Source organism: Manis javanica, chromosome 15 (genome assembly GCF_040802235.1).
Source record: "Manis javanica isolate MJ-LG chromosome 15, MJ_LKY, whole genome shotgun sequence".
Taxonomy (NCBI): domain Eukaryota; kingdom Metazoa; phylum Chordata; class Mammalia; order Pholidota; family Manidae; genus Manis; species Manis javanica.
Genome location: NC_133170.1, coordinates 66,382,636 through 66,395,892, shown reverse-complemented (window position 1 = coordinate 66,395,892; position 13,257 = coordinate 66,382,636). Strand labels below are relative to the sequence as shown.

Here is a 13,257-nt window from a genome sequence, read left to right as displayed (position 1 = left end):
AGTTTCATACAGCTTTGGAGTCGTAATGTGTGGTTGGCCTTGACGGTAGCATCTCACAGGTATCTCTTCCTGGGAGCCCACCCTTCACTTGCTGCCATATGCAAGTACCAGGAGCTAAAGCAGCTATGGGAACACAGGGATGTACGGCTGAGGCAACCTGGAGAAAAGGAGGCAGTGGCCTGGAGGCCAGAGATGTGCATCCTCACCCACTACCTCTGTGGGAGGGTCCTCAGCCAGTCTGAAAATGTCCTAGACGTAGCTCTGAACATAGCCCTGGACATGCCCTAGACACAGCGCTTGAGCAGCCTCACCGCAGCCCTGGACACAGGATACTGTGCTCATGGCCATAGCAGTTGGGCAGTAATCTCAGTCTTGATTTTGTAGTTCTCCAGTTTCACCTGTCTTTTCAAACATCAGGCCAGATAATACAGATTTTCCAGTTAAGTGTTATCATTAGTAACCAGCATGGTAAAAAGCATACAGAAAAAGGGAAGTAAACCAGTGATCACAGAATGTGATTCTGTAGTTGGATTTGCACATTTTTTCCTATGACTCCACTTTATTAGCTTCTGGTAATCAAGGATCAAGTAATACATTTACTACACAGATATAAATGAAAATTAGATCTGACCATCTCCTTTTATGACCTTAACTTCCTGAAATATTGAGGATGCAATGCGGTTTTTCTCCTCAATAATTACGAAGGGACTGGTTAAATGTACCTGAACTTTTTATTTTTACCTATAAAGTGGCTTAGAGGGCTGACAATATTGGCAGGAATGTGCATTCAGTGTAGGATCAAGGATTTACCACTAATGGGATGTTCTGTATTTAAAAAGTAGTTCACAAAGAAATCTCAGACTTCATGCAAATTATGTGAGATGCGTAAATAGGATTCATTCCACCATTGCCATCCAGATCAGTGGATAAACACAATAGCTATCAGAAGAGTGGTCAAGCATTTCCTAGATGAATTCTCAGCAATCAATAAGTTCTAATACTGGAAGCAGCATTTATTGGAATTCTGCTTGACTTTATGCATGTTTTCACTTAATGAGTGTTGCAGATTCTGGTAAAACGTACTTGGCAACAACTTTTCCTGGAAACGGGGGATATTAAACTGTTCCTGGTGCCTTTATTTGCCTGTTTGGTGTGCAGTGGATCTCCTGTGCAAGCCCTTGTCTCCAGGCTAAGGTGGCGCCTCCCGGAGCTTGGGGAGCTTGAGGTGGAGAGCTCACATCCCTCCAGAACACATGCTTCAGGGCCAGTTGGAAGTGTGTGTATCCAGCAGCATGTAGGGAGAGAGTGGGTGGCAGCTTCAGGAAACACCTGGAGGTTCTGATCTACTCAGCTCTCCACTTAGCGGGGAATTGCTGGAGGAAATGAACTGCAGGCTTTTTACATACAATCTGGTCAGAACTCCACAGAGGGATAGATAATACCTGGCTGATAAAGTGTCTCACAGGACTTTAATTTTATGAACCTTAAATGAGCTTTAATGTGCATTTCTAAATGCTTGATAGATGTTTTGAAATGCTTTCCCAGTACTTAAACCTCAGTGTGTCAAAAGCTAAATAGCTCACCTTCATCCAGAAACAGTACTTTGATTAACTTCTCTGTGCTAGTGACACGGTTACTCAGGCCATCCATGACATCCTTGTCCCAGCCCACACCCACAGCTCCCTGCCTCTCCTTTCTCTCCTTCTCCTTTCTCTGCATCAGCTTACAACCCAGCTTAGCTATGGAGCTAGCCCTGTAATGGTCTGCTGGCCTTCAGAACTATCCTGCCACTCCTGTCTGAAGGACACATTTGCTCATTGATTCTAGTGGCCCACCGACCCTGCAGGATCACTTGAGTGCACACAGCTTGGCTTTCAAACCCACTACCCTCTGGCCCTAATCAGCCTCTCCAGCTTTACTTCTTAGCTCATTCAGCATTTATTAAGTAGTAAGCACTAGTTCCTTCTTCCAGGTATTCCTCTTCCTCTGCCTCCCAGGGAGATGGCAGATACACATTGTTGAGCAGGAAGCTCAGCTCAAGCCAGTGAGATGGTGCCACAGGCTGTGTCCTTTCTGGGCCAGAGCATTGACTGGCTCCAATGAAACCCCCCACTATGGCCATAGTACTACGGCGGCCAGCATGGGTGGAAGTAAGAGCAAGAAATTAGCCTTGTTCTTTGCAGCCTCTGGAGACTTCAGGATTATTTGTTACTGCAACATGACCCAGCCTCACCTGACCAGTGTAAGCACGGGCCTTGCTGGACATCTCGCTGGCTTTCCTTGCCCTGTGCTGCCTCTGCCTGGCTTTCACTCACTGAGTAGATGTCAATGCCTGTGGCTGTCAAGCTTTATATCCAGAGCTGCTTATAAACCAGCTCTCCATGGGGAAGAAGCCTGATAAGTAGGATTTGGTGATTTCTTAGGTGTAGATGCCACACAAGGGCAGATCTGAAGCCCCCAACATGAAGTGTTGGAACCAGGAAGGAGTGTGGCTATCACAGGTAGGAGACTCCCACACATGGCTGGCGTCCTCTAGCAATGAGACAGCAGGAAACAGACCTAGCTCAGTTGCTCTCTCCTTTACAAAACCTTCCCTGACCCCCAACTCAAAATGTTTCTTCCCTTTATATATATGGAACTAAGTTTATACCATTTTGCGTTGTATTTTTTCAGAGCTATTTTACTGGAACTACCGTGAGTATGTAAAGCAGGGGGTGGAGTGCTATGTCTTTTTATTATAGTTATTTCTGGAGAGTCCTTATTTTTTTTTATTAAGGTATTATTGATATACACTTTTTTGAAGGTTTCACATGAAAAACAATGTGGTGACTACCTTTACCCATATTCTCAAGTCCCCCCCCATACCCCAATGCAGGTACTAGTCCATCAGTGTAGTAAGATGCCACAGATTCACTATTTGCCTTCTCTGTGCTACACTGTTTTCCCCATAATCCTCTACCCCATGTGTACTAAACATAATACCCCTCAATCACCTTCTCCCTCCCTCCCGGCCTTCCTCCCCCATCCCTCCCTTTGGTAACCGCTAGCCCCTTCTTGGAGTCTCTGAGTCTGCTGCTATTTTGTTCCTTTAGTTTTGCTTCATTGTTATACTCCACAAATGACAGAAGTCATTTGGCACTTGTCTTTCTCTGCCTGACTTATTTCACTGAGCATATAACATCCTCCAGCTCCAACCATGTTGTTGCAAATGATAGGATTTGTTTCTTTCTTATGGCTGAATAGTATTCCATTCTGTATATGTACCACCTCATCTTTATCCATTCATCTACTGATGTACACTTAGGTTGCTTCCATATATCTTGGCTATTGTAAATAGTGCTGCAGTAAACATAGGGGTGCATATGTCTTTTGGAATCTGAGAAGTTGTATTCTTTGGGTAAATTCCAAGGAGTGGGATTCCCGGGTCAAATGGTATTTCTATTTTTAGTTTTTTGAGGAACCTCCATACTGCTTTCCACAGTGGTTAAACTAGCTTACATTCCAACCAGCAATGTAGGAGGGCTCCCCTTTCTCCACAACCTTGCCATCATTTGTTGTTTGTCTTTTGGATGGTGGCAGTCCTTACTGGTGTGAGGTGATATCTCATTGTGGTTTTAATTTGCATTTCCCTGATGATTAGTGCTGTGGAGCATCTTTTCATGTGTCTGTTGGCAATCTGAATTTCTTCTTTGGAGAACTGTCTCTTCATATCCTCTAACCATTTTTTAATCAGGTTATCTGCTTTTTGGGTGTTGAGGCATGTGAGTTCTTTATATATTGTGGATGTTAACCCCTTGTCGGGTATGTCATCTACAAATATATTCTCCCATACCGTAGGATGCGTTTTTGTTCTGTTGATGGTATCCTTTGACATATAGAAACTTTTTAGTTTGATGTAGTCCCATGTGTTCATTTTTGCTTTTGTTTCCCTTGTTCAAGGAGATGTGTTCAGGAATAAGTTGCTCATGCTTATATTCAGGAGATTTTTGCCTATGCTGTCTTCTAAGAGTTTTATGGTTTCATGACTTATATTCAGGTCTTTGATCCATTCCGAGTTTACTTATGTGTATGGGGTTTAACAATAATCCAGTTTCACTCTCTTGCATGTAACTGTCCAGTTTTGCCAACACTACCTGTTGAAGAGGCTGTCATTTCCCCATTGTATGTCCATGGGACCTTTATCATATATTAATTGACCATATATGGTTGGGTTTATGTCTGGGCTCTCTAGTCTGTTCCACTGGTCTATGGGTCTGTTCTTGTGCCAGTACCAAATTGTCTTGATTACTGTGGCTTTGTAGTAGAGCTTGAATTTGGCGAGTATAATCCCCCCAGCTTTATTCTTCCTTCTCAGAATTGCTTTGGCTATTTGGGGTCTTTTGTGGTTCCATATGAGTTTTAGAAAGATTTCATTGAAGAATGCTGTTGGTATTTTGATAAGGATTGCATTGAATCTGTAGATTGCTTTAGGCAGGATGGCCATTTTGACAATATTAATTCTTCCTATCCATGAGTACGGGATGTATTTCCATTTATTGGTATCTTCTTTAATTTCTCTCATGAGTGTCTTGTAGTTTTCAGAGTATAGGTCTTTCACTTCCTTTGTTAGATTTATTTCTAGGTATTTTTTTCTTTTTGATACAACTTTGAATGGAATTGTTTTCCTAATTTCTCTTTCTGCTAGTTCATTGTTAGTGTATAGGAATGTCACAGATTTCTGCGTGTTAATTTTGTATCCTGCAACTTTGCTGAATTCATATATTAGATCTAGTCATTTTGGAGTGGAGTATTTAGGGTTTTTTATGTACAATATCATTTCATCTGCAAACAGGGACAGTTAAACTTCTTCCTTGCCAATCTGGATGCCTTTTATTTCTTTGTGTTGTCTAATTGCTGTGGCTAGGACCTCCAGTACTATGTTGAATAGAAGTGGGGAGGGTGGGCATCCTTGTGTTGTTCCCGATCTCAAAGGAAAAGCTTTCAGCTTCTCACTGTTAAGTATAATGTTGGCTGTGGGTTTGTCATATATAGCCTTTATTATGTTGAGGTACTTGCCCTCTATACCCACTTTGTTGAGAGTTTTTATCATGAATGGATGTTGAATTTTGTCAAATGCTTTTTCAGCAACTATGGAGATGATCATGTGGTTTTTGTCCTTCTTTTTGTTGATGTGGTTATGTTGATGGATTTTTGAATGTTGTACCTTCCTTGCATCCCTGGCATTCAATTCACAATCTTTCAAATGAGTTCTCTCCTCTCTGAACTATTGGGATTTAGAACACAATTCTGTATGATGGAGATGACCCTATGCCCCATAAATGCATAAAAATATATGACTTTTATGTTTTTCTAACTGTGAAAGTAGTAGTAACAGCTAACATTTATTAAGCCTCTATAGCAAAGACCTCACCTCTGAGATAGGTGTGATTATCACCCACTATTTAAATTAGGTTCACTCAAAGTTACAGGTAGGGGGCAGACAGGATTTAAGCCCAAGTGGTGTGGCACTTATTCATAAAAAGGTAAAAATGGGGGTGCAGCTGCAGAGACATATTCTCAGGGTACTCAGTAAAAACAAACAGTAAGATCTCATTCTAACAAGGCGCACTTGTATTCCTTTTAAAATGTACACAAGGTTTATGCTAAAAAAGGCACAGATTTTAAGTGTACAATTTGGTTTTTTGACAAATGTCTACCAGTGTGTACTTGTGTCATCAACCCAAGCAAGATGTGGGTCGTATTTCTTTCCTAATTGTTTCTTTATGCCCCTTCCCAGTTAACCATGTAAAAGCAACCACTGTGGGCTTCTATTTTCCCATGGAGAGCTGCAGAACCATAAGGAGGTTCATATTCTACTTCACATGAAACTGCCTATATCCTACAGTGGTTAACTCATTTTACACTTCCAACAGCAGCATGTAAGAATTCCAAAACCATTCCACATCCTTATCAAAATTGGTATTGCCAATCTTCAAATTCTAACCATTTTGGTGGGTGAAAAGCAGTATTTAATTGTGGTTTTGATCTACATTTCACCCATTCCCAAAATCACTCTTCCATTGTGCCCAATTGGTTGTTAGTACCATACAAAACTTTTTTTAAATCAGGGATGTCAACTGTATTTCTTTAGGTCTTTTTTTTCCATTTAAATAATGTATAAATTACACAGTAAAACTCACCCTTTTACTGTACAGAGTTGGGACAAGCACACCTGGCTGTGTGACAACACAGCATGCTTCTTCCCTTCTATCAGCCCCTAAACTTTCTGGAGCCAATACACAGTGTTAAAAACCAAAACTCACAATTCATAGTGTTAAAAAACAAAATTCAGTCAAGCAAATTTGAGTACCTAATTGGCTTTATTAACCGTTTCATGAATCAGACAGCATCCCATCTACCAAGTAGAAAAATGCTCCAATGTGCTGTAAAAAATGGAAGGTTTTTATACACAAGAAAGTGAGACATAGTGTTATCAAGAGACCAGATATTGTTTCAGGTAAGGTCACCCTCCCTTAGGAGGAACAGGGGGGTTTCCGAAGATCACTAGGCAGTTCCAAACCGATTGGTTTAAAATTCCACTCCCGGAAGTGGCAGAAACTACAATTAGGTTGGGCATTAAGCCCCAGTTTGGTGACTGGGCCCAGCAGAAGTAAACCTACGTTGGGCCTGTGTTTTTAACAGTCACCCGGTTCCACCCTGCCTCCTGTACCTTGGGGAGACCGTCAAAGGCAGGGGTCAGGCAGCTGCTTCCAATCGGCTCTGTCTGGGGGACCCCAGCCCCTCAGCTTGGCCGCCAGAAGGTGAGTTCAGACCCGCAGGAATGGAGGGGGTGAGTCATCCGGCTTTCGAAGCCCCGGCGTGAGGCTCACTCTCCGCGGACTGGTTCTCAGGAGCCCCAGCTACCAGGACCTCTGCTGTTCCAGCGTTACTTAGAATCAAAGCCCACTCTGTCTGGAGATTCTGGGTCACTGCGACTCCGCGAGCGGCCCGTGCCCACCCAGACCCCGGCACAGTTTGCCACGAAACCGGCCTAACCGCAGCCCGGACGCGATCACTAGCCGCCCTTCTCCGGACCCGCAAGTCCTAGACCCCAGAGCGGGGCTCCTTCCCACCCAGAGCCCGCGCCTGGCCGGTCGCCTCAGGACCCCGCGCCGCGTCCGGGCTGTCCGCGCCACCTCCTGACGGCGCGTTCTCCCGCCCCGCGCCGCCAGGGCCGAATCCGGGGCCGCGCTCCCTCTCAGGACCGCCGGGTGTAGTGACGAGCATCCGGTCCCGCGAGTGCAGCCTCGGCCCCGCGCCGGACGCTTCCGGGCGTGGCGCCGCCAGGCAGTGGCGCGGACAGCCCGGACGCTGCGCGGGGTCCTGAGGTGGGGCCGCGGCGGCGGGCGGCGGGCGGCGGTGGCGATGCTGTGGCCGCGGCTGGCGGCTGCCGAGTGGGCGGCGCTGGCCTGGGAGCTGCTGGGCGCTTCGGTGCTGTTGATCGCGGTGCGCTGGCTGGTGCGGCGGCTGGAGAAGCGGTCGCACGGCCTGGGCCGGAGCGGGCGCCCCGCCCCATCGCCCCACGCGGCCGCGGATCCGGCTCCCGACCCAGGTAAGTCAGGTCGGCTGCCGGGCCCCTCTCCCCGCCGGTCCCCTCGCGGGTCACCTCCCCTTTCCATTCGTTCCCTTTTCCTTTCGTCTCCTCTCCCCTCCCCCCGTTTCCGGCCACCTGCCCTTGCCCCTCCTCTCCTCTTTCGTCTCCCCACCCTCCGGCCTCATCTCCCCTCTCAGGCCTCGTTCCTTTGCCGGGCGCCCCCGCCTGGGACTGGTGTTCTGGAAAAAGATCTGGAGTAAAACTCAGAAGTCCTCAACATACAAACGAAGGAAAAACTGTGAGGCTGGAAGCACTAGTACCCTGCTCGTGGGCAGTTTTGTTTGTTAGCTTGTTTATCTTTTTGAATCCTTAATTTGAGTGGAAGCCCCAACCCCGTGGCCCCAAAGTCGGTGCGGATCTCGTTCCTGCGCTCACCCTCGCACAGTCTTTGGCCTGGCAGGCAGTGTCCCCCTGCATCCATCCCGGAACTCTCATTCACGCCCCCTTCACCCCCTTGCCCAGAAGTCTGGTTTCTTCCTGGAGGAAAACAGGAGTTTCTCAAGTATCCGGATAGGAAGATGCAATTTCATTAGCAGAAAGCAGAACGGCTCCATCTTACAGTCTCAGGGTTTTAAAAGCTAAAGAGATCCTTAGGGGTGACTGATCTCTTGTCCTGGCTTTATAGCTGAGGAAACAGGCAGGGGCCCTGCCAGCTGGTAATGGAGGCCTGTTGAGTTGCTGATGATTTTACCTTCTGTCATCCCTTAAGAAAGCTTTAGGTGGTGCCTCTAGTAAACAGCATGCAGATTTGTCCAGTTACACTGTCAATAGTGTGCCAAAAGCTGTGTCCAAGACACGAAGACTAAAAATTACCCTGACACTAAAGCCAAATACCATGTGTGATCAATAGGGATGGGACTAAGAGATTAGAATTTGAGGTGTTATTTTTCACTAAAATTTTTTTTTCTACTTTTTTGTTTTCTGGTTTGAAGTCATTTTAGACTTACAAAAATTTGCAAAAAGTGCACAAAGCAAATAAACATATGTGAAAAGATGTTCAACATCACCAGCCAATAAAACAGCAAAATATAAGTTAAATGAGATATCACTACACACCTGTTAACAAGGCTAAAACAAGGAATACCCATATTACCAAATACTGGCAGAAATGCTGATAAAGTGGGTCTCCCACTTACTGCTAGTGGAAAAACTAACAGTGCAGCCACTTTGAAATCAGGCAGTTTCTCAAAAAGCTAGATGTACACTGCATTTCTGGGCATTTATCCTGGGGAAGTGAAAATTTAACACATGGAAACCCATATACAGATGTTTATAGCTTTATTTGTAATTGCCAGAAACTGGAAACAGCCCACATGGCTCCTCAGGGGTGAATGGTTAAGCAAACTGGCACATTCATATTGTGGATGCTAGTTAGCAACAAAATGACTTGGTGGATCTCAAGGGTGTTTTGCTGAGTGAAAAAAGCCACTCTGAAAAAGTCTGTGGCATATGATCCATTTATATAACATTCTCAGAAGGAAAAAATGATAGCAAAGAGAACAAATTAGTGCTTGCCAGGGGCTGGGGACAGTGGAGGAGGATCTTTGTGGTGATGAAACAGTTGAGTAATTGTGTCTCTCTAGGTGAGATGAATAGTCAGGGAACTATATACAAAGCACAGGAGAAAAGAGTACAGAGACTGGCAAGGCTGAGGTCTTGTTCATTGTGCTAAGCCAGTGTCAGTTTCCTGGTTTGACTAATGTAGTGCTGTGTTTAAGAGGTGACCATTGAGGGAAGCCAGGTGGTATGTCCCCCTCGGTACTCCTCCAAGTTTGCATCTTACTTTATCACACTGCAGGAAGCAAAACCAAGAAGTATCCAATGTGCCGACTTAACTCAGTTTCTCCTTTCTTACGTCTCTATCAGTCAATTGGGTACAGTCATGCAGAGACTTCAGCAAACCATGGCCTGCAGGCCAGATCCAGCTCACCCTGTATTTGTAAATGAAGTCTCATTAGAACACAGCCACACTCTTGTACAGCTGTTCTTGAGTGTTTTGAGAGACATGGCTCACAGAGCCTCCAAATTTACTCTGGCCCTTTACAGAAATTGCTTACTCCCATTCTAGCTTCCCCTGTCTCCTTATTTGTAACTCTGCTCCCTGTCCATGAGGAACCTGGCTCTCATTAGCCACAGTGTGTCCAATTTGCTGATTCTTAGAGTACACATTGACCTGTACCACTGTAAGCAGCTCAAAACCAGCTAGAGTACAGTGTGTGTGTGTGCCTGCGCGCCAACCCCTTGGGTCTTTCCCCTTGTTTTTCAGTTACTAGGTTGGGTCCCCACAATCATTATGTTACTGATTTGTAATAATGTTGAATTCATTTGTTTCAGTTTGTATTCTCCTTGGGGTTCTCTCACCATAATATTTTGAGTATGTGAATCACAAACATGTTTCCTGCTGGAGAGCAACTTCTTCCTGTCCAGTGCCCACCTTTCTGTCCCCACCGGACAGATAACTGTCTCATTAGTTTCTGCTTTATTCTTTGTTTCTTTTGAACATATGAGCAGATGCATGTATATTGTATTGAGAATTTTGGTAGCAGTGTATATTTGTTTTAATTCAAATCGACTTTCTAGCATATTATGTATCCTGCAAGATTAATAAGCCTGTTATTTGATACTGAATAGCTGTAAAAGACATGGATAATTTGTCAGTGTCAAATACAGTGATTTGATTGTACTAATCAAAGACACAGACTTTACATGCACTATTTTATCTACTTCTTATTAGAGCCTAAGAAGCAGAGTTATTATTAAGTCAGTTTTATAGATGAGGATGCTGAGGCTTAGAGTTTACATGACTTGCCCAAGGTTACACAGTTGTGATACGAGGTAATGGAATTATTCTGTTTAGGACTTGCTTGCTGCAAGGACAAAACCCCCTTTAATTAGGCTGGTATGAAAATAGGGTATTTCCAGGAATGGGTGCAGTTCCTGGTTATCTATAACATCTGCTCAGTTGCCCCACCCTTCAAACTACTGGGCATGTGGCTTTTACCTGCCCTGTGCCCTGCATGCTAGTTCCCTGTCACCAAGCCACTTCTGTTCTTATATCCAGGTAAAAGGAGAATCCACTTAGGTGCCCTCCTGGGGTCAGTGGGTTTCCCTCTTCAAGTCCTTTGGCATCTTTAGAGGAGGCTGTGCAATACTTCCATTGTTTAAAAGACTGATAATGCTTTAAAATAAGTAACAGACATTTCTGAAATTTTGTTGGAATTGGGTCAGGGGAGGTAACATCATGAAATGTTTTAAAGAAGTATATATAAAAACATCATGAATCACCTTTTATCTGTCACAACCCCTTCTATTTTGCACTTCTGCAGTAATTTAAAACCAATCCTGGATATCCCACAGTTTCATCTCTAAACATCTCTTAAACCATTCCAATCCTTCGTTTCAATGATATGTTAATATGTCCAGTCTTTCTTGGTCTTCTCTCTGAGTCTTTCTTTTTCTCCTGTTTTCTAATCCTCAGTAGCATTCAATCCTTGTCTTTGTGTTCCTTGTTATCCTTGATTTAGTCTCTTGGTATTACAACCACCGTCTATGCACTATGACTCCTGGATCTGTTTTTTCCACTCTGAACCTCTTGTCTCCTTAACTTCAGACTTGGAAATTGAAATGTCCAATTGGTGTGTGTGGCAGTGGGTGTTTCTGATGTGTAGTACCCAGGTTTCTGCTCTCCCTCTGATGCTTTCTGTCTCAGGTAGCACCACTTCCTGGGCATCCAGACTGGAAGCCTGGGTATTGTCCTAGGCCTTCTGTAACCCCTCACACCCCTACTGTGGCATCTGATGATCTGTTGTCAAGACCTCCTGGTTTTCTAATCTGAGCCCTAGTCTCCAGCCCCATTATGGAAACAGTATGCTGTGCCCTGTCACATTTTACCTCCTACCCTGATTCTAGCTAACCATGCTTAAACCTGTACTCTGGGGTTTACAGGTCTTTCCCCAAATGTGTTGTTTAAAGCTCCAGCTCCAGTTCAGATCCACTTGTTAGGGAAGCTGTATAACATGAACAAGTTACTTAGCTTCTCTGTGATTTAGATCCATCTGTGAAGTGGGAGTGAACATTGATAATACTTAAATATAGAATTATTACGCTTCAACTAATTTAGTGCTTGTAGAACAGAACCAGGCACCTGAAAAGCCCTCCAAAACATTAAACATTAACTATTATTAGTGTTAGAATGGTAGGCAGAGCTATCTACCGAGGCTCTTCTGTTTATGTAATTTCCCATCACTTATGGAATAAAGTACAAATATATCTGTGGGATAAACTTCTGGGGTTGGTCTTATGATAGATACTGCCCAACTGCCCTCCTTGGGATTAGTCCCAAACAACTAGCAACGGAGGAGTGTGCCTGTTTCCCCATCGCCCTTACCTACCTGGAAGGTTGGTGTGTCATACCATGTAACAGTACTAGGCTGTGAGATTCTTATCCAAATGAACCAGAAACTGCTTATCTTAATTTTGTTTAGATTAGTATAGATTTGGAAACAAAAAAACTGATGAAAATTCTTATAGATGGTTTATAGACTCCAGAAAATGTAGAGAAACACTGTATTGAAATGAAACTTTGAAGCCAGCTTTTCTGACACTTTTTTTTTTTTTAAGTAAGATATAATTATAACCATCAGATTTTTGTTTTGGGCCTAGGTGAAATGACAATGGATGCCATCTTGGCTCGACTAAAAGTCCTGAATCCAGATGATCTTAGAGAAGAAATTGTCAAAGCTGGATTGAAATGTGGGCCCATTACATCAACCACAAGGTTCATTTTTGAGAAGAAATTGGCCCAGGCTTTGTTAGAGCATGGGAGAGCACTGCCTTTGCACCCTCCTGACCATGACGCCTCAGGTGCTGCCGCCGCCAGCCAGGACACACAAAAGATCTTGAAGTCAGCTGTAGGGAGTTCAGCTGAGCAGATCAACTTTTCTGAGGACAAAGATTTTGGTTACAGTGTGGGCTTGAATCCTCCAGAGGAAGATGCTGTGACATCTGAGATCCTCTCAGTGCCCTTCAATGTCACGGCTGGCGTGGATGGCCACAAAGCTGTGGCGAGGGCCTCTACAGAACCACCTCTGTACTATGGGGTGTGCCCAGCGTATGAGGGTGCCCCATCGAGAAATGGTAATGTGACAAGCATGGTGTTTCTTACTCAGGTGGTATGTGGACAGCAGGTAGAAGGTGATTTTGAAAAAACACAAACTGCAGAGAAGAATTTAACACTATAATCTCATCACCCCAATTAACCATCGTTAGCATTTATATAGAACTCTACTTAATTTTTTGTAAATCTGTAACTAAATTTTTTAAAAGTAAGAAAATTGGATTCTGCAAGATAATAATTCTCTTAGAAGTATTGATTGGCTGGCCACCATTTGTTGTTTAATTATCTTCCTCCATTTTTTTGTTAATTCAGCACAACCTGAACATCTTTTATGTTAATTGGCAAATGGCTAATGAATGTATAAGTAATTTTCAATATCAAAGAATTGCAGTTTTAAACAAGATTTAAATAGGTATCATTGGAAACAATTGATGAAAACTTGATATTGGTTAGAATGTCAGAAATTGTACAGTATCACTATTGTGATATCATTTGTGGTGATGCCCAA

General features: G+C 43.9%; 1 protein-coding gene across 1 annotated transcript in view; it reads left to right on the top strand.

Moving 5' to 3' along the window:
- The first annotated feature begins 7,313 nt into the window (after positions 1-7,313).
- The window catches only part of ANKLE2 (ankyrin repeat and LEM domain containing 2), a 29,046-nt gene continuing 23,102 nt past the window's right edge, over positions 7,314-13,257 (top strand). The window contains exons 1-2 of the mRNA XM_037014335.2: positions 7,314-7,591; positions 12,296-12,769. Of these exons, the coding sequence (XP_036870230.1) occupies positions 7,405-7,591; positions 12,296-12,769 (661 nt within the window). The 5' untranslated portion in view covers positions 7,314-7,404. The remainder of the gene's footprint in view (positions 7,592-12,295; positions 12,770-13,257) is intronic.